At 35.1% G+C, this 25,344-nt stretch overlaps 1 protein-coding gene across 5 annotated transcripts in view; it reads left to right on the top strand.

The window, feature by feature from the left end:
• The first annotated feature begins 683 nt into the window (after positions 1-683).
• LOC133621855 (voltage-dependent P/Q-type calcium channel subunit alpha-1A-like) overlaps positions 684-25,344 on the top strand; it is a 267,315-nt gene continuing 242,654 nt past the window's right edge. For 2 of the 5 annotated variants that reach the window (XM_061984254.2, XM_061984255.2), the window contains exons 1-2: positions 684-1,163; positions 1,912-2,211. In XM_061984254.2, the coding sequence (XP_061840238.1) occupies positions 1,913-2,211 (299 nt within the window). In that variant the 5' untranslated portion in view covers positions 684-1,163; position 1,912. Of the gene's footprint in view, positions 1,164-1,711; positions 2,212-25,344 lie in introns of those variants that run through there. The other 3 variants (XM_061984253.1, XM_061984252.1, XM_072916087.1) reach the window with 2 other exon arrangements.

Genomic DNA, 25,344 nt, shown 5'->3' with positions numbered 1-25,344 from the left:
AATACGGTATATATATATATATATATATATATATAAAAAAAAAAATTAAAAAAAATAAATAAATATATATATATATATATGTATATATACCGTATTTTTCGGACTATAAGTCGCAGTTTTTTTTCATAGTTTGACCCGGCTCCAGTGCAATTTATATATGTTTTTTTCCTTCTTTATTATGCATTTTCGGCCGGTGTGACTTATACTCCGAAAAATACGGTATATATATAAAAAAAAAAAAATATATATATATATATATATGTATATATACCGTATTTTTCGGACTATAAGTCGCAGTTTTTTTTCATAGTTTGGCCCGGCTCCAGTGCAATTTATATATGTTTTTTTCCTTCTTTATTATGCATTTTCGGCCGAAAAATACGGTATATTAAAAAAAAATAAAAAAAAATATATATATATATATATATATATACATATATATATATATATACAGTAAATACATAAATAAATAAATATAACTAAATAAAATCTTGCATAACTAATAGTATAAAAAGTCAAATACAAATGACTTCAATAAGATAATTAATATCAGGTGAAAGCCGAATCAAAAAGGTGGGTCTTAAGCCGTTGTTTTTCTGTCTGGGGAGGGGTGAGGGGTGGGAGGGGGAATTGGGGAGGCGCCGTACGTGCGTGCGTCGTGCGCTGCCAGGTTTGTCCACGAACCCGCGCGCGGCGCTCGGTTCTCATCACGTCGATCAGACGCGGAGTGTGCGCGCCTGCAACACGACGACCCGCGGCGAGCGCGCGCCAGCAGAGCCCGGAGAAGGCGCTTTGATCTCCGGCGCACCCTCGCTCCAAACAACGCAGCCGCGGCGGACCTCAGCGGGGGTTCGAGGCAGGGAAAGAAGAAGAAGAAATTGAAAAAAAAAAAAAGAAGAAAGAAGCAGATTGAAGCAGGAAGGAGAGAGAGAGGAGCCTCCTCATGCTGGGCGGGGACTGTGCACCTTTTGGCGGCAGATGATGAAGATGAAGCCCTGCAGCGGTTCCTGATGATGCCGCCTCCTCGGGTGCTCTCCTCCGGACCTTGGATTCTGCTCTTCCCCAGTCTGGATTATAGATGACTTCTGTGGACATTCTTGGCGGCTTCCATCGGCGCGGCGGAGGAGGACGAGGAGGAGGAGGAGGAGGAGGAAGAGGAGGAGGTGAAGACATTTAATTGATTGACACTCTTGTGTTTTCGTAGCCAAGTGCCGCGCAATCACGCCCAAAATCAGCCAGCGCCGCCTTGGTGAGGAGGGAGCGGAAGGGGAGGAGGAAGAGGAGGGGGGGGGGGGGGGGGTGGGGTAAGGGGTAGGGGTGAGGGGGGGGTGGGGGGGATGCCGCACCGTCCATCATCAAATATCAACAAATGTCACCAGGATTTTGGGGAAGCCCCCCTCGCTGGGCGCTCCTAACCCGGGTGGCGCATCGACGCTGGGCGAGCGCGGCCGCCTCCGACATTGCGCATCCATGAATTATTAAAGATTCCTCTCCTATCTTTTTTGCTATTTTTGGGTCCGGCGGAGTATAGGGGTGGTGGTGGTGGGGGGAGTGGGGGTCTAACGGGTCTCGGCGCGGGGGGGGGGAAAAAGCCAACTGCGGATGCTGTCAGGATGCGGTAGGCTGCTGAGGAGGCGGAGGAGGAGGGGGGGGGGGGGGGGGGGGGGGGAGGGGGGGCACAACGCAGTCTCCATCTCGCACGCAGCGTCTTCAAATGGAGTTCTGTCTTTGTGGGGACCGGGCGCAGAATCGCGTCGAGTCCGCCCGCCCTCGCCCGGCGGAGGGATCTTCCCGCCGCTGAGGACCTAGCGGGGAGCGGCGCTGACGGGGAGGGGGCTCGTGGAGGTGTCACTTTGAGCTGCCCACCCCCGCCCCGGCTCCTTCCTAACCTCTGGCGTTTGGTGTGTGCAGAATGGCGCGCTTTGGAGACGAGCTGCCCAACAGGTATGGAGGCGGCGGCGGCGGCGGAGCAGGCGGCGGCGGTGGCGGCGCCGGCGGACAGGGGGGCGCCGGCCGCGGAGGCAGCCGCCAAGGGGGCCCCCCGGGAGCGCAGCGGATGTACAAGCAGTCCATGGCCCAGAGGGCCCGGACCATGGCCCTGTACAACCCCATCCCCGTGCGGCAGAGCTGCCTGACCGTCAACCGCTCGCTCTTCCTCTTCAGCGAGGACAACCTGGTGAGGAAGTACGCCAAGAAGATCACCGAATGGCCATATCCTTTCCCCGCCAAAAAAAAAAATGGCCAAAGTTGTGTTGCTATGGTGATGTGTTGTTGTTGCCGCTGAGATTGAGGGTGCTGTGTGTGTGTGTGTGTGTGTGGGTGTGTGTGTGTGTGTTTACTCCTAAACACTTCGGGCAGAGTTGACCATGTTGGAATGAAAGATGCTGACGATAGTATGGTTGCCATGACGCCAGCATGCAGCATCCAGCTTGTCGTTGCCAAGCAGGACCAGTGGTTGTCATTTATTTCCTGTCACGACCCCCCCAGGGGATAGAACTTATTTCACGCCCCCCCCCCTAAAGTTAATATTTTCTTTTTTTATATGTATGTGTCGAGATAGTTCTTGACTAACACTAAAGTTTACAACAATGCCTCTCACCGCCCCCTTTACCCCCGAAAGGGGGTGAAAATCGGGCCTCCTGAGCACTACATTAAACGGGCTGTTTGGAAATGCATGAAATCATGTAAAATCGCATAAAATCACGTACATTTACGAAAGAATCAAGTAAAATTACATAAAGTCACGTAAAATCACATAGAATCACATAAAAGCAAATGAACTTGCATAAAATTGTGTAAGTTTCCCCAAATAGTTATGTAAAATGACCCAAAATCTCGTAAAATTAGGTCAAATCACATTTGAAAAATAACGTAAAATCACGTACACTTACCTAAAATCAAGTAAAATTATGTAAATTCACGTCAAATCACATAGAATCACAGAAAAGCGAATAAACGTGCATAAAATCATGTACATTTCCCAATTAATTATGCAAAACGACCCAAAATATCATAAAATTAGGTAAAATCACGTAAAATGACATTTGAAAAATATCGTCAAATCACGTACATTTATCTAAAATCAAGTAAAATTATGTAAAGTCACGTAAGATCACATAGAATCACATAAAAGCAAATAAACTTGCATAAAATTGTGTAAGTTTCCCAAATAATCATGTAAATTAAGCCAAAATCTCGTAAAATTAGGTTAAATCACGTAAAATCACATTTGAAAAATAACGTCAAGTCACGTACATTTACCTAAAATCAAGTAACATTATGTAAAGTCACGTAAAATCACATAGAATCACATAAAAGCAAATAAACTTGCATAAAATTGTGTAAGGTTTCCCGAATAATTATGTAAAATGACCTGAAATCTCATAAAATGAGGTCAAATCACGTAAAATCACATTTGAAAAATAACGTCAAGTCACGTACATTTACCTAAAATCAAGTAACATTATGTAAAGTCACGTAAAATCATGTAGAATCACAAAAAGGCAAATAAACTGGCATAAAATTGTGTAAGTTTCCCAAATAATCATGTAAATTGAGCCAAAATCTCGTAAAATGAGGTTAAATCACGTAAAATCACATTTGAAAAATAACGTCAAATCACGTACATTTACCTAAAATCAAGTACAATTATGTAAAGTCACGTAAAATCACATAGAATCACATAAAAGCAAATAAACTTGCATAAAATTGTGTAAGTTTCCCGAATAATTATATAAAATGACCCAAAATCTCATAAAATGAGGTCAAATCACGTAAAATCACATTTGAAAAATAACGTCAAATCACGTACATTTACCTAAAATCAAGTAACATTATGTAAAGTCACGTAAAATCATGAAGAATCACAAAAAAGCAAATAAACTGGCATAAAATCGTGTAAGTTTCCCAAATAATCATGTAAATTGAGCCAAAATCTCGTAAAAAATTAGGTTAAATCACGTAAAATCACATTTGAAAAATAGCGTAAAATCACGTACATTTACCTAAAATCAAGTAAAATTAGGTAGTCACGTAAAATCACATAGAATCACATAAAAGCAAATAAACTTGCATAAAATCGTGTAAGTTTCCCAAATAATTACCGTATGTAAAATGACCTGAAATCTCATAAAATGAGGTCAAATCACGTACAATCACATTTGAAAAATAACGTCAAGTTACGTACATTTACCTAAAATCAAGTAACATTATGTAAAGTCACGTAAAATCATGTAGAATCACAAAAAGGCAAATAAACTGGCATAAAATCGTGTAAGTTTCCCAAATAATTATATAAAATGACCCAAAATCTCGTAAAATTAGGTCAAATCAGGTAAAATCACATTTGAAAAATAACGTAAAATCACGTAATTGTACCTAAAATCAAGTAAAATTATGTAAAGTCATGTAAAATCACATAGAATCACCAAAAAGCAAATAAACTTGCATAAAATCATGTAAGTTTCCCAAATAATTATGTAAAATTACCCAAAATCTCATAAAATTAGGTCAAATCACGAAAAATTACATTTGAAAAATAACGTACAATCACGTACATTTAACTAAAATCAAGTAAAATTATGTAAAGTCACGTAAAATCACATAGAATCACATAAAAGCAAATAAACTTGCATAAAATCGTGTAAGTTTCCCAAATAATTATGTAAAATGACCCAAAATCTCGTAAAATTAGGTCAAATCACATAAAATCACATTTGATAAATAGCGTAAAATCACGTACATTTACCTAAAATCAAGTACAATTATGTAAAGTCATGTAAAATCACATAGAATCACATAAAAACAAATAAACTTGCATAAAATTGTGTAAGTTTCCCAAATAATTATATAAAATGACCCAAAATCTCGTAAAATTAGGTCAAATCCCATTTCTGGGACATTCCTGGAAAACCAGGAATTTGGGGAAAGGGAAAACATGTTTTGCCATGGAGATCTCGGAAGAGTAGTGTGTGTGTGCGGATGGTTGAAAGGTTGGAATCGGGTAAAAAGTGGTGCAACATTTTTGAGAATTTTGGGCATTGTAGAACTTTGAATATGTCCATGTGTTTGAATGGGAATCCTGGAAATTTGGTAATTTCGGGAAAACCAGTATTTTTTAAAAATATTGATACTAGCACAATTGTCATAGATAATATGAATGGTTTGGCGTTGGAATTTTTTTGAATTGGTTGAAAAATTTTGACGTAGTAACAGTTTGAATTGAGAGTTGGTGTTTCGGAATTGCTGGAATTTCAGCAAAACCGGGAATTTGTACTAAAAAAAAAAGGTGGAGCTTTTGTTGTCCCAACTGAGAGGAATATTTTCAAGGTGGAATGGTTGGAATTGGTTGAAAAATGTGCACTATGAAAACTTTCCAGGAAAAGGTGAAAATAGGGCACAGGAAAACCGGAAATTCTGGGAATTCCTGGAATGTTTTTGAACTTGGAAATGGTAGTTTGATAGTCCAATGTGAGCGGAGAGTGTGGATGTTGGAACGCTTCAAATCAGTTGAGAAATGTGGGACATGGAGAGTTGTGTATATTGCCCATTAATTTTCAATGGGGGGAATTTGTGGTAATTCCAGGTAATCAGGGAATTTTTGGAACCTGGGAAACATGCTGGCTTGAGTTTCCAGGGTGAATGGAGTGTGTGGATGTTGGAATGTTTCAAATCGGATAAGAAATGTGGGATATGCAGTCAATTATATGATGCCCATTTGTTGTCAATGGGGAGAAATTCCTGGAAAAACGGGAATTTGGGGAAAGGGACAACATGTTTTGCCATTGAGATCTCGGAAGAGTAGTGTGTGTGCGGATGGTTGCAAGGTTGGAATCGGGTAAAAAGTGGTGCAACATTTTTGAGAATTTTGGGCATTGTAGAACTTTGAATATGTGCATGTGTTTGAATGGGAATCCTGGAAATTTGGGAATTTCGGGAAAACCAGTATTTTTTTAAAAATATTGATACTAGCACAATTGTCATAAATAATATGAATGGTTTGACGTTGGAATTTTTTTGAATTGGTTTAAAAATTTTGACGTAGTAACAGTTTGAATTGAGGGTTGGTGTTTCGGAATTCCTGGAATTTCAGCAAAACCGGGAATTTGTACTAAAAAAAGGGGGGGAGCGTTTGTTGTCCCAACTGAGAGGAATATTTTCAAGGTGGAATGGTTGGAATTGGTTGAAAAATGTGCACTGTGAAAACTTTCCAGGAAAAGGTGAAAATAAGGCTCAGGAAAACCGGAAATTCTGGGAATTCCTGGAATGTTTTTGAACTTGGAAATGGTAGTTTGAATGTCCAAGGTGAGCGGAGAGTGTGGATGTTGGATCTGTTCGAATCGGTTGAGAAATGTGGGACATGGAGAGTTGTGTATATTGCCCATTCATTTTCAATGGGGGGAATTTGTGGTAATTCCAGGTAATCAGGGAATTTTCAGAACCTGGGAAACATGCTGGCTTGAGTTTCCAGGGTGAGTGGAGTGTGTGGATGTTGGAACGTTTCAAATCGGATAAGAAATGTGGGATATGCAGTCAATTATATGATGCCCATTTGTTGTCAATGGGGAGAAATTCCTGGAAAAACGGGAATTTGGGGAAAGGGACAACATGTTTTGCCATTGAGATCTCGGAAGAGTAGTGTGTGTGCGGATGGTTGCAAGGTTGGAATCGGGTAAAAAGTGGTGCAACATTTTTGAGAATTTTGGGCATTGTAGAACTCTGAATATGTCCATGTGTTTGAATGGGAATCCTGGAAATTTGGGAATTTCGGGAAAACCAGTATTTTTTTAAAATATTGATACTAGCACAATTGTCATAAATAATATGAATGGTTTGACGTTTGAATTTTTTTGAATTGGTTGAAAAATTTTGACGTAGTAACAGTTTGAATTGAGGGTTGGTGTTTCGGAATTCCTGGAATTTCAGCAAAACCGGGAATTTGTACTAAAAAAAAGGGGGGAGCGTTTGTTGTCCCAACTGAGAGGAATATTTTCAAGGTGGAATGGTTGGAATTGGTTGAAAAATGTGCACTGTGAAAACTTTCCAGGAAAAGGTGAAAATAAGGCTCAGGAAAACCGGAAATTCTGGGAATTCCTGGAATGTTTTTGAACTTGGAAATGGTAGTTTGAATGTCCAAGGTGAGCGGAGTGTGTGGATGTTGGAACGCTTTGAATCGGTTGAGAAATGTGGGATATGGAGAGTTGTGTATATTGCCCATTCATTTTCAATGGGGGGAATTTGTGGTAATTCCAGGTAATCAGGGAATTTTCAGAACCTGGGAAACATGCTGGCTTGAGTTTCCAGGGTGAGTGGAGTGTGTGGATGTTGGAACGTTTCAAATCGGATAAGAAATGTGGGATATGCAGTCAATTATATGATGCCCATTTGTTGTCAATGGGGAGAAATTCCTGGAAAAACGGGAATTTGGGGAAAGGGACAACATGTTTTGCCATTGAGATCTCGGAAGAGTAGTGTGTGTGCGGATGGTTGCAAGGTTGGAATCGGGTAAAAAGTGGTGCAACATTTTTGAGAATTTTGGGCATTGTAGAACTTTGAATATGTGCATGTGTTTGAATGGGAATCCTGGAAATTTGGGAATTTCGGGAAAACCAGTATTTTTTTAAAAATATTGATACTAGCACAATTGTCATAAATAATATGAATGGTTTGACGTTGGAATTTTTTTGAATTGGTTGAAAAATTTTGACGTAGTAACAGTTTGAATTGAGGGTTGGTGTTTCGGAATTCCTGGAATTTCAGCAAAACCGGGAATTTGTACTAAAAAAAGGGGAGCGTTTGTTGTCCCAACTGAGAGGAATATTTTCAAGGTGGAATGGTTGGAATTGGTTGAAAAATGTGCACTATGAAAACTTTCCAGGAAAAGGTGAAAATAAGGCTCAGGAAAACCGGAAATTCTGGGAATTCCTGGAATGTTTTTGAACTTGGAAATGGTAGTTTGAATGTCCAAGGTGAGCGGAGAGTGTGGATGTTGGAACTGTTCGAATCGGTTGAGAAATGTGGGACATGGAGAGTTGTGTATATTGCCCATTCATTTTCAATGGGGGGAATTTGTGGTAATTCCAGGTAATCAGGGAATTTTCAGAACCTGGGAAACATGCTGGCTTGAGTTTCCAGGGTGAGTGGAGTGTGTGGATGTTGGAACGTTTCAAATCGGATAAGAAATGTGGGATATGCAGTCAATTATATGATGCCCATTTGTTGTCAATGGGGAGAAATTCCTGGAAAAACGGGAATTTGGGGAAAGGGACAACATGTTTTGCCATTGAGATCTCGGAAGAGTAGTGTGTGTGCGGATGGTTGCAAGGTTGGAATCGGGTAAAAAGTGGTGCAACATTTTTGAGAATTTTGGGCATTGTAGAACTTTGAATATGTGCATGTGTTTGAATGGGAATCCTGGAAATTTGGGAATTTCGGGAAAACCAGTATTTTTTTAAAAATATTGATACTAGCACAATTGTCATAAATAATATGAATGGTTTGACGTTGGAATTTTTTTGAATTGGTTGAAAATTTTTTACGTAGTAACAGTTTGAATTGAGGGTTGGTGTTTCGGAATTCCTGGAATTTCAGCAAAACCGGGAATTTGTACTAAAAAAAGGGGAGCGTTTGTTGTCCCAACTGAGAGGAATATTTTCAAGGTGGAATGGTTGGAATTGGTTGAAAAATGTGCACTATGAAAACTTTCCAGGAAAAGGTGAAAATAAGGCTCAGGAAAACCGGAAATTCTGGGAATTCCTGGAATGTTTTTGAACTTGGAAATGGTAGTTTGAATGTCCAAGGTGAGCGGAGAGTGTGGATGTTGGAACTGTTCGAATCGGTTGAGAAATGTGGGACATGGAGAGTTGTGTATATTGCCCATTCATTTTCAATGGGGGGAATTTGTGGTAATTCCAGGTAATCAGGGAATTTTCAGAACCTGGGAAACATGCTGGCTTGAGTTTCCAGGGTGAGTGGAGTGTGTGGATGTTGGAACGTTTCAAATCGGATAAGAAATGTGGGATATGCAGTCAATTATATGATGCCCATTTGTTGTCAATGGGGAGAAATTCCTGGAAAAACGGGAATTTGGGGAAAGGGACAACATGTTTTGCCATTGAGATCTCGGAAGAGTAGTGTGTGTGCGGATGGTTGCAAGGTTGGAATCGGGTAAAAAGTGGTGCAACATTTTTGAGAATTTTGGGCATTGTAGAACTTTGAATATGTGCATGTGTTTGAATGGGAATCCTGGAAATTTGGGAATTTCGGGAAAACCAGTATTTTTTTTAAAATATTGATACTAGCACAATTGTCATAAATAATATGAATGGTTTGAAGTTGGAATTTTTTTGAATTGGTTGAAAAATTTTGACGTAGTAACAGTTTGAATTGAGGGTTGGTGTTTCGGAATTCCTGGAATTTCAGCAAAATCGGGAATTTGTACTAAAAAAAAGGGGGGAGCGTTTGTTGTCCCAACTGAGAGGAATATTTTCAAGGTGTAATGGTTGGAATTGGTTGAAAAATGTGCACTGTGAAAACTTTCCAGGAAAAGGTGAAAATAAGGCTGAGGAAAACCGGAAATTCTGGGAATTCCTGGAATGTTTTTGAACTTGGAAATGGTAGTTTGATAGTCCAATGTGAGCGGAGTGTGTGGATGTTGGAACGCTTCAAATCAGTTGAGAAATGTGGGACATGGAGAGTTGTGTATATTGCCCATTCATTTTCAATGGGGGGAATTTGTGGTAATTCCAGGTAATCAGGGAATTTTCAGAACCTGGGAAACATGCTGGCTTGAGTTTCCAGGGTGAGTGGAGTGTGTGGATGTTGGAACGTTTCAAATCGGATAAGAAATGTGGGATATGCAGTCAATTATATGATGCCCATTTGTTGTCAATGGGGAGAAATTCCTGGAAAAACGGGAATTTGGGGAAAGGGACAACATGTTTTGCCATTGAGATCTCGGAAGAGTAGTGTGTGTGCGGATGGTTGCAAGGTTGGAATCGGGTAAAAAGTGGTGCAACATTTTTGAGAATTTTGGGCATTGTAGAACTTTGAATATGTCCATGTGTTTGAATGGGAATCCTGGAAATTTGGGAATTTCGGGAAAACCAGTATTTTTTTTAAATATTGATACTAGCACAATTGTCATAAATAATATGAATGGTTTGACGTTGGAATTTTTTTGAATTGGTTGAAAATTTTTGACGTAGTAACAGTTTGAATTGAGGGTTGGTGTTTCGGAATTCCTGGAATTTCAGCAAAACCGGGAATTTGTAAAAAAAAAAAAAAAAGGGGAGCGTTTGTTGTCCCAACTGAGAGGAATATTTTCAAGGTGGAATGGTTGGAATTGGTTGAAAAATGTGCACTATGAAAACTTTCCAGGAAAAGGTGAAAATAAGGCTCAGGAAAACCGGAAATTCTGGGAATTCCTGGAATGTTTTTGAACTTGGAAATGGTAGTTTGTGTGTGTGTGTGTGTGTGTGTGTGTGTGTGTGTGTGTGTGTGTGTGACTGTGTGTGTGTGTGTGTGTGTGTGTGTGTGTGTGTGTGTGTGTGTGTGTGTGTGTGCGCGCACGTGCTGGTGACACATCCCTTTGCTTGTAAAAAGCTGGCGCAGACTTGAGCGGGATGATACGGGAGATGATGCTGATGAGGATGGTGCTGGTTGCCATGACAGCAGCAGTCACACTCGTGATGATGCCAGCTTGCTTTTTTTTTCATTGCCGCATTTAGCTTCAACTCGTGTGTGTGTGTGTGTGTGTGTGTGTGTGTGTGTGTGTGTGTGTGTGTGTGTGTGTGTGTGTGTGTGTGTGTGTGTGTGTGTGTGTGTGTGTGTGTGTGTGTGTGTGTGTGTGTGTGTGTGTGTGTGGGAAGTCAACATGAAGTGTTTGCCAGTGGACATTCCTAAGCTGCTTCCATTACTCATCATGCCCTGCTGCGTGGAAGTTAAACGACCTAAAATTGCATAAAATCACGTATAATTATGTAAAATCAGGTAAAATTATAAAATAATCACACAGACTAATCATGAGAAATTACGTGAAAATCACGTAAAATTACATACAGTTACATAAAATGTCGTAAAATTACATAAAATCACGTAATGTCACACAAAAAAATTGTAAAACTACGTAATTCATGTAAAATGAGGTGGAATCACGTAAAATAAGGTCGAATCACGTCAAATCACATAAATATCCGTAAAATTGCATAAAATTACGTAAAATTATAAAATAATAACATAGACTAATCATGAACAATTACGTGGAAATCTCATAAAGTTACATACAGTTACATAAAATGTCGTAAAATTACATAAAATCACGTAATGTCACCTAAAATATGTAAAACTACGTAAATGTACGTAAGATTAAGTAAAATCACGTAAAATCATTAAATTACACAAAATGAAGTGGAATCACGTAAAATAAGGTCAAATCATGTAAAATCACATAAAATTATGCAAAATCACATAAAATTATGTAAAATCACATGAAATTATAAATTAATCACATAGACTAATCATTAATAATTACGTGAAAATCACGTAAAATTACATACAGTTACATAAAACGCCGTAAAATTACATAAAATCACGTGTCACAAAAAAATTGTAAAATTACGTAATTCACGTGAAATGAGGTCGAATCACGTAAAATAAGGTCGAATCACATAAATACCCGTAAAATTGCATAAAATCACGTAAAATCACGTAAAATTATAAAATAATCTCATAGACTAATCAAAAACAGTTACGTGAAAATCACGTAAAGTTACATAAAATGTCGTAAAATTATATAAAATTAGGAAATGTGACCAAAAATATGTAAAATTACGTAAATGTACGCAAGATGAAGTCAAATCACATAAAATCATTAACTTACGCAAAATCACGTAAAATTATGTAAAATCTCACAAAATGAGGTTGAATCACGTAAAATAAGGTCAAATCACGTAAAATCACATAGATATCTGTAAAATTGCATAAAATCACGTAGAATTATGCAAAATCACATGAAATTATAAAATGATCACAGACTATGAACAATTAGGTGAAAATCATGTAAAATTACATACGGTTACATAAAATGTCGTACAATTATATAAAATGACGTAATGTCACCAAAAATATGTAAAATTACGTAAATGTACGTAAGATTAGGTCAAATCACGTAAAATCATTAAATTACGCAAAATTACGTAAAATTATGTAAAATCTCACAAAATGAGGTTGAATCACGTAAAATCACATAAATATCCCTAAAATTGCATAAAATCACGTCAAATTGCATAAAATCACGTACAATTATGTAAAATCACATACAATTATACAATAATCACAGACTAATCATGAACAACTACGTGAAAATCACGTAAAATTACATATAGTTGCATAAAATGTCATAAAATTATATAAAATCACGTAATGTCACCAAAAATATGTAAAATTACGTAAATGTACGTAAGATTAGGTCAAATCACGTAAAATCATTAAATTACGCAAAATCACGTAAAATTATGTCAAATCTCACAAAATGAGGTAAAATCACATACAATCAAATACAATCACATAACATTTCATAATGTCACGTAAAATTACACACAGTTACATAAAATCACGTAAAATGACATAAAATCACCTAAAGTCACCAAAAATATGTGAAATTACGTAAATTTCCTTAAGATTATTTCAAATCACGTAAAATCATTGAATTACGCAAAATCACGTAAAATGATGTAAAATCTCACAAAATTACATAAAATCACATACAATCAAATAAAATCACGTACAATTACACACAGTTGCATAAAATCACGTAAAACCACATACAATCAAAAAAAATCACGTACAATTACACACAGTTGCATAAAATCACGTAAAATGACATAAAATCACATAAGATATGTAAAATTGCCAAAATTTCCGTAAAATCACTTAAAATGACGTAAAATGACATACAGTTACATAAAATGTCATAAAATTGACATAAAATCACGTTAAGTCACAAAAAATATGTGAAATTAGGTAAAGTCACATAAAACCATTAAATTGCGCAAAATGGCGTAAAGTTATCCAAAATCTCACAAAATGACATAAAATCACATAAAATGACGTAAAATAACATACAATCATATAAAACCACGTCAAAATTACATAAAATCACGTAAAATTACATTAAATCATATTAAGTCACAAAAAATATGTAAAAATTGCCTAAATTCCCGTAAAATTAGGTAAAATAACATAAAATCACATAAAATGATGTACACTGTACAACATTGTTCACTGTATGCCTAGCTATTGTGTGCTTAGCTGTTGTGTAGCTGCTCGCTCCTAGTAGCCTATAGCCTCGCATGTTAAGTGACTTTAGTGAAATAGAAGAACTTGTGTGCTCATCGCAGGACATTTACATGTTGACTCGCTGTCCGGATATTTTACATGCCAGCCGATATCATTTGTTTTTGTTGTTGTTGTTTTTTCTATTTGGGTTACTAGTGTCAATGTTTGAACTTTTAGCTCTTTTTTAAAATGTTTTTGCTGGTTTTTTTTGGTAGTTTTTACGTATTTTTAGAATATGCCGCCGGTCAATAAACAACAAGCTGCGAGTGGCAAAAGGCCTTTGGGCTGCTCTTTGGACACACCTGCTGTAATAACTGACTTGCTAGTGTGTGTGTGTGTGTGTGTGTGTGTGTGTGTGTGTGTGTGTGTGTGTGTGTGTGTGTGTGTGTGTGTGTGTGTGTGTGTGTGTGTGTGTGTGTGTGTGTGTGTGTGTGTCCGCGCTAGTTGTAGCCAGCAGAGCTGAGTGCTGATGTCAGCGCGATGAAGGCTTAAGGCTGAGAGGGAGGAAATGAGTGTGTGCTGCTTTCTAATTACTACTGACCATATAAGGACATCCTGTGTGCATCCTGCAGGACAGCAGCGGAAAAAGGAGGAAAAAAAAAAAAAAAGAACAATCCTTGGCGGTCATGATGTAGAGCTGATATCTTCATGCAAGTTGATGTGCCAGAAACTGATGGCTAAGTGTGTTTTGCACACCTGAGAGTTAGCGAGGAAGAACATTTTTTATCTCCGGCTTGATGAATGAATGAATGACTTCACAACGTTTGGTTTTATTCTCATTATTTCTTTTCTTCTGGAATGTTCCTCCATGTTTCTGTCCATGTTGGCGCAATCGGAATAAGACCAATATATATATATATATATATATATATATATATATATATATATATATATATATATATATATAGTAGCTACAGTACATAGTTAGCTACATAAGATGCTACTTAGTTAACTATAAAGAATTTGCTACATAGTTAGCTACATAATACCTACAATGATTGTTGTAGTCTTCTACTAATGATTGTTATAGTCTTCTACCAATAATTGTTGTAGTTTTCTACCAATGATTGTTGTAGTTTGCTACCAGTGATTGTTGTAGTCTTCTACAATTGATTGTTATAGTCTTCTACAATTGATTGTTATAGTCTTCTACCAATGATTGTTATAGTCTTCTACCAATAACTGTTGTAGTTTTCTACCAATGATTGTTGTAGTCTTCTACAATTGATTGTTATAGTCTTCTACCAGTGATTGTTGTAGTCTTCTACAATTGATTGTTATAGTCTTCTACAATTGATTGTTATAGTCTTCTACCAATGATTGTTATAGTCTTCTACCAATAACTGTTGTAGTTTTCTACCAATGATTGTTGTAGTCTTCTACAATTGATTGTTATAGTCTTCTACCAATGATTGTTGTAGTCTTCTACAATTGATTGTTATAGTCTTCTACCAATTATTGTTGTAGTCTTCTACAATTGATTGTTATAGTCTTCTACCAATTATTGTTCTACCAATGATTGTTGTAGTCTTTCACCAATGATTGTTGTAGTCTTCTACAATTGATTGTTATAGTCTTCTACCAATGATTGTTGTAGTCTTCTACCAATAATTGTTGTAGTTTTCTACCAATGATTGTTGTAGTCTTCTACAATTGATTGTTATAGTCTTCTACCAATAATTGTTATAGTCTTCTACCAATAATTGTTGTAGTCGTATACAATTGATTGTTGTAGTCTTCTACCAATGATTGTTATAGTCTTCTACCAATTATTGTTATAGTCTTCTACCAATGATTGTTGTAGTCTTCTACAATTGATTATTATAGTCTCCTACCAATGATAGTTGTAGTCTTCTACCAATAATTGTTATAGTCTTCTACCAATGATTGTTGTAGTCTTCTACAATTGATTATTATAGTCTCCTACCAATGATAGTTGTAGTCTTCTACCAATAATTGTTGTAGTTTTCTACCAATGATTGTTGTAGTTTGCTACCAGTGATTGTTGTAGTCTTTCACCAATGATTGTTATAGTCTTCTACCAATGATTGTTGTAGTCTTCTACAAATGATTGTTGTAGTCTTCTACCAATGATTGTTATAGTCTTCTACGAAGGATTGTTGTAGTCTTTTACCAGTGATTGTTGTAGTTTTCTACCAAAGATTGTTGTAGTTTTTTACTAATGATTGTTGTAGTCTTCTACCAGTGATAATTGTAGTTTTCTACCAGTAATTGTTATAGTCTTCTACCAGGGATTGTTGTAGTCTTTTACCAGTGATTGTTGTAGTTTTCTACCAATGATTGTTGTAGTTTTATACCATATATTGTTATAGTCTTCAAGACCAATGATTGTTGTAGTTTTTGACCAATGATTGCTGTAGTCTTCTACCAATGATTGTTGTAGTTTTCTTATAAATATTGTTATAGTCTTCAACCAAAATTGTTGTTGTTTTTTTGTTGTTGTTTTTTTTAACCAATGATTGTTGTAGTCTTCTACCAATGACTGTTGCAGTTTTCAACCAATGCTTGCTGTAGTCTTCTACTAATGATTGTTGTAGTTTTCTAACAGTGATTGTTGTAGTTTTCTACCAAAGATTGTTGTAGTTTTCTACTCATGATTGTTGTAGTCTTCTACCAGTGATAATTGTAGTTTTCTACCAGTAATTGTTATAGTCTTCTACCAGGGATTGTTGTAGTCTTCTACCAATGATTGTTATAGTCTTCTACGAAGGATTGTTGTAGTCTTTTACCAGTGATTGTTGTAGTTTTCTACCAATGATTGTTGTAGTTTTCTACCAATGATTATTGTAGTTTTCCGCCAATGATTGTTGTTGGTATCTACCAATGATTGTTAAAGTCTTCTGCCAATGATTGTTGTAGTTTTCTACCAATTGTTGTTGTACTTTTCTACCAATGTTTTTGTAGTCTTCTACCAATATTTGTTGTAGTCTTTTACCAATATTTGTTGTAGTCTTTTACCAGTGATTGTTGTAGTCTTTTACCAGTGATTGTTGTAGTTTTATACCAGTGATTGTTTTAGTCTTCTACCTATGATTGTTGTCATTTTCTACCATATATTGTTATAGTCTTCAAGACCAATGATTGTTGTAGTTTTTGACCAATGATTGCTGTAGTCTTCTACCAATGATTGTTGTAGTTTTTGACCAATGATTGCTGTAGTCTTCTACCAATGATTGTTGTAGTTTTCTTCTAAATTTTGTTATAGTCTTCAACCAATAATTGTTTTTTTTTGTTTTGTTTTTACCAATAATTGTTGTAGTCTTCTACCAATGACTGTTGTAGTTTTCAACCAATGCTTGTTGTAGTCTTCTACCAATGATTGTTGTAGTTTTCTTCTAAATTTTGTTATAGTCTTCAACCAATAATTGTTTTTGTTTTTTTTGGGGTTGTTTTACCAATGATTGTTGTAGTCTTCTACCAATGACTGTTGTAGTTTTCAACCAATGCTTTTTGTAGTCTACTACCAATGATTGTTGTAGTTTTCAACCAATGCTTGTTGTAGTCTTCTACCAATGATTGTTGTAGTCTTCTACTAAGGATTGTTGTAGTTTTCTAACAGTGATTGTTGTAGTTTTCTACCAAAGATTGTTGTAGTTTTCTACTCATGATTGTTGTAGTCTTCTACCAGTGATAATTGTAGTTTTCTACCAGTAATTGTTATAGTCTTCTACCAGGGATTGTTGTAGTCTTCTACCAATGATTGTTATAGTCTTCTACAAAGGATTGTTGTAGTCTTTTACCAGTGATTGTTGTAGTTTTCTACCAATGATTATTGTAGTTTTCCACCAATGATTGTTGTTGGTATCTACCAATGATTGTTAAAGTCTTCTGCCAATGATTGTTGTAGTTTTCTACCAATTGTTGTTGTACTTTTCTACCAATGTTTTTGTAGTCTTCTACCAATATTTGTTGTAGTCTTTTACCAATATTTGTTGTAGTCTTTTACCAGTGATTGTTGTAGTCTTTTACCAGTGATTGTTGTAGTTTTATACCAGTGATTGTTTTAGTCTTCTACCTATGATTGTTGTCATTTTCTACCATATATTGTAATAGTCTTCAAGACCAATGATTGTTGTAGTTTTTGACCAATGATTGCTGTAGTCTTCTACCAATGATTGTTGTAGTTTTCTTCTAAATTTTGTTATAGTCTTCAACCAATAATTGTTTTTTTGTTTTTTGTTTTTTTTTACCAATAATTGTTGTAGTCTTCTACCAATGATTGTTGTAGTCTTCTACTAATGATTGTTGTAGTTTTCTACCAATGATTGTTGTAGTTTTCTTCTAAATTTTGTTATAGTCTTCAACCAATAATTGTTTTTGTTTTTTTTGTTTTTTGTTTTTTTGTTTTACCAATGATTGTTGTAGTCTTCTACCAATGACTGTTGTAGTTTTCAACCAATGCTTTTTGTAGTCTACTACCAATGATTGTTGTAGTTTTCAACCAATGCTTGTTGTAGTCTTCTACCAATGCTTGTTGTAGTCTTCTACTAATGATTGTTGTAGTTTTCTACCAATGATTGTTGTAGTTTTCTACCAAAGATTGTTGTAGTTTTCTACTAATGATTGTTGTAGTTTTCTACCAGTGATAATTGTAGTTTTCTACCAGTAATTGTTATAGTCTTCTACCAGGGATTGTTGTAGTCTTTTACCAATGATTCTTGTAGTTTTCCACCAATGATTGTTGTTGGTATCTACCAATGATTGTTGAAGTCTTCTGCCAATGATTGTTGTAGTTCTCTACCAATTGTTGTTGTATTTTACGGCCAATGATTGTTGTAGTTCTCTACCAATTGTTGTTGTATTTTACGACCAATGTTTTTTGTAGTCTTCTACCAATATTTGTTGTAGTCTTTTACCAATATTTGTTGTAGTCTTTTACCAGTGATTGTTGTAGTTTTATACCAGTGATTGTTTTAGTCTACTACCTATGATTGTTGTAGTTTTCTACCATATATTGTTATAGTCTTCAAGACCAATGATTGTTGTAGTTTTTGACCAATGATTGCTGTAGTCTTCTACCAATGATTGTTGGAATTGTTTTTCTAAATATTTTGTTTTTTGTTTTTTTTTACCAATGATTGTTGTAGTCGTCTACCAATGACTGTTGTAGTTTTCAACAAATGCTTGTTGTAGTCTTCTACCGATGATTGTTGTAGTTTTCTACCAATGAGTGTTGTAGTTTTCTACCAATGACTGTTGTAGTTTTTAACCAATGCTTGTTGTAGTCTTCTACCGATGATTGTTGTAGTTTTCTACCAACTATTGTTGTAGTTTTCTACCAATGAGTTTAGTTTTTTTAATTTGACCAATGTCTGTTGTAGTTTTCTACCAAAGATCGTTGGAGTTTTCTACCAATGATTGTTGGCGTTTTCTACCAATGATTCTTGTAGTTTTCTACAAGTGATTGTTTTAGTCTTTTACCAATGATTGTTGTAGTTTTACACCAATAATTGTTAGAGTTTTCTACCAATGATTGCTGTAGTCTTCTACCAATGACTGATGTAGTTTTACACCAATAATGCTTGAAATTTGGTATCAGTGATGCTTGTAGTTTTACAGCAATGATCTTTGTAGTAGTTTGCTGTCAATGATGCTTTTTACTTTTACACCAATTATTCTTTTAATTTGCTGTCAATGATGCCTGTAGTTATACACCAATGATTGCTGTACTTTGCTATCAATGATTCTTGTATTTTTATACCACTGATGATTGTACTTTTACACTAATGATTGCTGTAGTTTGCTATCATTGTTGCTTGTTGTTTTACACCAGTGATAGTTGCACTTTTACACCGATTGTCGTAGTTTTACACCAATGATGCTTGTAGTTTGCTATCAATGATGTTTGTCGTTTTACACCAATGATTGCTGTCGTTTCATTGCTGGAGTTTGCTATCGACGATTGTTGTAGTTTGCTTCAAATTATGCTTTTTTAGTTTTACACCAGTGATTGTTTTAGTTTTACTACAATAATGCTTATAATTTGCTGTCAATGATTGTTGTACTTTGCCAAAAAATAAATACATGTTGCAGTCTTCTACAAGTGGTTCTTGCAGTTTGCAACAATCATTATTGTAGTTTGCTAGCAATGAATGTTGTATTTTGCTATCAATGATTGTTGTAGTTTACTAACAATGGTTGTTGTAATATGCTAACAATGATGGTTGTAGTTTGCTAACAATGTTTGTTGTAGTTTTTTAACAAACAATGTTAGTTTGCTTTCAATTATTGTTGTAGTTTGCTAACAATGATTGTTGTAGTTTACCAACATTTTATGTTGTAGTTTGTTATAAAATATTGTAATTTGCTAAAATGTTTGTTGTAATTTGCTGACAATGTCGGTTGTTGTGTTCTCACAATTATTGTTTTAGTTTGTTAACAATGATTGTTGTTGTTTGCCAACAATGATTGTTGTAGTTTTCTTACACTAATTTTTGCAGTTTGCTAACAATGATTGTTGTAGTTTGCTAACAATGAGTGTTGTTTGCTAACAACGAGTGTTATAGTTTGCTTACAATTATTGTATTACAGACTGTTGTATTCTTATTTAAATTTTTGATGTAGTTTGTTATCAATGGTGTAGTTTGTTAACACTGATGATTGTAAATTGCTTCCATTGATTGTTGTAGTCTTCTATCAATGGTGGCTGTAGTTTGTTATCAACGATGGTTGCAGTTTGCTAACAATTGTTGTATTTTGCTAACACTGAGTGTTGTAGTTTGCTAACAATTATTGATGTAGCTTGCATAAAATGATTGTTGTAGTTTGTTAACACTGATTGTTGTAGTTTGCTAACAATGGTAAATCTATGTAAAACACATAAAGTCACTTAAACTCACATAAAATTACGTAAACTCGCAACAAAAATCACATGAAATCGCATAAAACCATGCAAGTAAAATTACGGAGACACATAAAATCACATAAAACAGAGTGACATCACGTAAAATAACTTAAACTCACGTAAAATTACATAAACTCGCATGAAAATCACATGAAATCACATTACACCATGCACTTAAAATTACGGAAACCCGTATAAAATCATGTAAAATAATGTAAAATCACGTAAAATCACATAGAACACATGAGATCACATAAAATATTTTAAACTCAAGTAAAATTACCTCATCTCGCAAAAAAATCACATGAAATCACATGAACCCATGCACGTAAAATCATGGAAACTCGTATAAAATCACCGAAAATCATCTAAAGTTATGTAAAATCACATAAAACACATGACATCACATAAAAATTAATGTAAAATTACATCAATTCGCCCCAAAAAAATCACATGGAATCATGCACGTAAAATTACGGAAACTCGTATAAACTCATGTGAAATCATGTAAAGTTCGGAAAAATCACGTAAAATCACATAAAACATGTGACATCACATAAAATCACTTAAACCCATAAAATTACGTAAACTCCCGTGAAAATCACATGAAATCACGTAAAACCATGCATGTAAAATGACAGAAACTCGTATAAAATCCCGTAAATTCATGTAAAATTATGTAAAATCACGTAAAATCAAATAGAACACATGAGATCACATAAAACCACATAAAATTACATCATCTCGCAAAAAAAACCACATGAAATCCTGTGAACCCATGCACGTAAAATCATGGAAACTCGTATTAAATCACTGAAAATCATCTAAAGTTATGTAAAATCCCATAAAACACATGACATCACGTAAAATTACATAAATTAGCCCCAAAAAAATCACATGAAATCATGCAGGTAAAATCATGGAAACTCATATAAACTCACGGAAGATCATGTAAAAATCACGTAAAATCACATAAAACACATGACATCACATTAAACTCATGTAGAATTCCGTAAACTCGCCGGAAACAAAATCACATGAAATCACGTAAAACCGTGCACGGAAAATTACGGGAACTCATATAAAATCACGTAAAATTACATAAATTAGCCCCAAAAAAATCACATGAAATTATTCAGGTAAAATCATGGAAACTCATATAAACTCACGGAAGATCATGTAAAAATCACGTAAAATCACATAAAACACATGACATCACATAAAACCTCTGAAAACTCAGGTAAAATTACGCCAACTCGCAAAAAAATCACGTGACACATTACACGTAAAATCATGGAAACTCGTATAGAATCACGCAAAATCAGGTAAAATCATGTAAAATTATGTAAAGTCACGTAAAATCACATAGAACACATGAGATCACATAAAACCACATAAAAGATCACATAAAAGTATGTCATCTCACAAAAAATCACATGAAATCCCGTAAACCCATGCACGTAAAATCATGGAAACTCGTATAAAATCACTGAAAATCATCTAAAGTTATGTAAAACCACATAAAACACATGACATCACATAAAATCACCTAAACTCATGTAGAATTCCGTAAACTCGCAAAAGAAAAAAAAATCACATGAAATCACGTAAAACCGTGCACGGAAAATTACGGAAACTCATATGAAATCATGTAAAATCATATAAAAATCACATAAAACACATGACATCACATAAAACCACTTAGAATGTAGAATTCCGTAAACTCGCCCGATAAAAAAAATCACATGAAATCACGTAGAACCGTGCACGGAAAATTACGGGAACTCATATAAAATCACATAAAACACGTGACATCACATAAAATCACTTAAACTCATGTAGAATTCCGTAAACTCGCCCGGAAAAAAATCACATGAAATCCCTTAAAGCCGTGCACGGAAAATTACGGGAACTCATATAAAATCATGTAAAATCATGTAAAATCACATAAAACACATGACATCACATAAAACCACTTAAACTCAGGTAAAATTACGTCAACTCGCAAAAAAAGTCACGTGACACGTTACACGTAAAATCATGAAAACTTGTATAAAATCACGCAAAATCAGGTAAAATCATGTAAAATTATGTAAAGTCACGTAAAATCACATAGAACACATGAGATCACATAAAACCACATAAAAGATCACATAAAAGTATGTCATCTCACAAAAAATCACATGAAATCCCGTAAACCCATGCACGTAAAATCATGGAAACTCGTATAAAATCACTGAAAATCATCTAAAGTTATGTAAAACCACATAAAACACATGACATCACATAAAATCACCTAAACTCATGTAGAATTCCGTAAACTCGCAAAAGAAAAAAAAATCACATGAAATCACGTAAAACCGTGCACGGAAAATTACGGAAACTCATATGAAATCATGTAAAATCATATAAAAATCACATAAAACACATGACATCACATAAAACCACTTAGAATGTAGAATTCCGTAAACTCGCCCGATAAAAAAATCACATGAAATCACGTAGAACCGTGCACGGAAAATTACGGGAACTCATATAAAATCACATAAAACACGTGACATCACATAAAATCACTTAAACTCATGTAGAATTCCGTAAACTCGCCCGGAAAAAAATCACATGAAATCCCTTAAAGCCGTGCACGGAAAATTACGGGAACTCATATAAAATCATGTAAAATCATGTAAAATCACATAAAACACATGACATCACATAAAACCACTTAAACTCAGGTAAAATTACGTCAACTCGCAAAAAAAGTCACGTGACACGTTACACGTAAAATCATGAAAACTTGTATAAAATCACGCAAAATCAGGTAAAATCAGGTAAAATTATGTAAAGTCACGTAAAATCACATAGAACACATGAGATCACATAAAACCACATAAAAGATCACATAAAAGTATGTCATCTCACAAAAAATCACATGAAATCCCGTAAACCCATGCACGTAAAATCATGGAAACTCGTATAAAATCACTGAAAATCATCTAAAGTTATGTAAAACCACATAAAACACATGACATCACATAAAATCACCTAAACTCATGTAGAATTCCGTAAACTCGCAAAAGAAAAAAAAATCAAATGAAATCACGTAAAACCGTGCACGGAAAATTACGGAAACTCATATGAAATCATGTAAAATCATATAAAAATCACATAAAACACATGACATCACATAAAACCACTTAGAATGTAGAATTCCGTAAACTCGCCCGATAAAAAAATCACATGAAATCACGTAGAACCGTGCACGGAAAATTACGGGAACTCATATAAAATCACATAAAACACGTGACATCACATAAAATCACTTAAACTCATGTAGAATTCCGTAAACTCGCCCGGAAAAAAATCACATGAAATCCCTTAAAGCCGTGCACGGAAAATTACGGGAACTCATATAAAATCATGTAAAATCATGTAAAATCACATAAAACACATGACATCACATAAAACCACTTAAACTCAGGTAAAATTACGTTAACTCGCAAAAAAAGTCACGTGACACGTTACACGTAAAATCATGAAAACTTGTATAAAATCACGCAAAATCAGGTAAAATCATGTAAAATTATGTAAAATCACGTAAAATCACATAGTACACATGAGATCACATAAAACCATTTAAACTCACATAAAATTATGTCATCTCACAAAAAAATAACATGAAATCCCGTAAACCCATGCACGTAAAATCATGGAAACTCGTATAAAATCACTGAAAATCATCTAAAGTTATGTAAAATCACATAAAACACATGACATCACATAAAAATTAATGTAAAATTACATCAATTCGCCCCAAAAAAATCACATGGAATCATGCACGTAAAATTACGGAAACTCGTATAAACTCATGTGAAATCATGTAAAGTTCGGAAAAATCACGTAAAATCACATAAAACATGTGACATCACATAAAATCCCTTAAACCCATAAAATTACGTAAACTCCCGTGAAAATCACATGAAATCACGTAAAACCATGCATGTAAAATTACAGAAACTCGTATAAAATCCCGTAAATTCATGTAAAATTATGTAAAATCACGTAAAATCAAATAGAACACATGAGATCACATAAAACCACATAAAATTACATCATCTCGCAAAAAAACCCACATGAAATCCTGTGAACCCATGCACGTAAAATCATGGAAACTCGTATTAAATCACTGAAAATCATCTAAAGTTATGTAAAATCCCATAAAACACATGACATCACGTAAAATTACATAAATTAGCCCCCAAAAAATCACATGAAATCATGCAGGTAAAATCATGGAAACTCATATAAACTCACGGAAGATCATGTAAAAATCACGTAAAATCACATAAAACACATGACATCACATTAAACTCATGTAGAATTCCGTAAACTCGCCGGAAACAAAATCACATGAAATCACGTAAAACCGTGCACGGAAAATTACGGGAACTCATATAAAATCACGTAAAATTACATAAATTAGCCCCAAAAAAATCACATGAAATTATGCAGGTAAAATCATGGAAACTCATATAAACTCACGGAAGATCATGTAAAAATCACGTAAAATCACATAAAACACATGACATCACATAAAACCTCTGAAAACTCAGGTAAAATTACGCCAACTCGCAAAAAAATCACGTGACACATTACACGTAAAATCATGGAAACTCGTATAGAATCACGCAAAATCAGGTAAAATCATGTAAAATTATGTAAAGTCACGTAAAATCACATAGAACACATGAGATCACATAAAACCACATAAAAGATCACATAAAAGTATGTCATCTCACAAAAAATCACATGAAATCCCGTAAACCCATGCACGTAAAATCATGGAAACTCGTATAAAATCACTGAAAATCATCTAAAGTTATGTAAAACCACATAAAACACATGACATCACATAAAATCACCTAAACTCATGTAGAATTCCGTAGACTCGCAAAAGAAAAAAAAATCACATGAAATCACGTAAAACCGTGCACGGAAAATTACGGAAACTCATATGAAATCATGTAAAATCATATAAAAATCACATAAAACACATGACATCACATAAAACCACTTAGAATGTAGAATTCCGTAAACTCGCCCGATAAAAAAATCACATGAAATCACGTAGAACCGTGCACGGAAAA

This window comes from Nerophis lumbriciformis, linkage group LG25, assembly GCF_033978685.3.
Source record: "Nerophis lumbriciformis linkage group LG25, RoL_Nlum_v2.1, whole genome shotgun sequence".
Taxonomy (NCBI): domain Eukaryota; kingdom Metazoa; phylum Chordata; class Actinopteri; order Syngnathiformes; family Syngnathidae; genus Nerophis; species Nerophis lumbriciformis.
This window is presented reverse-complemented; position numbering and strand designations above follow the sequence as displayed.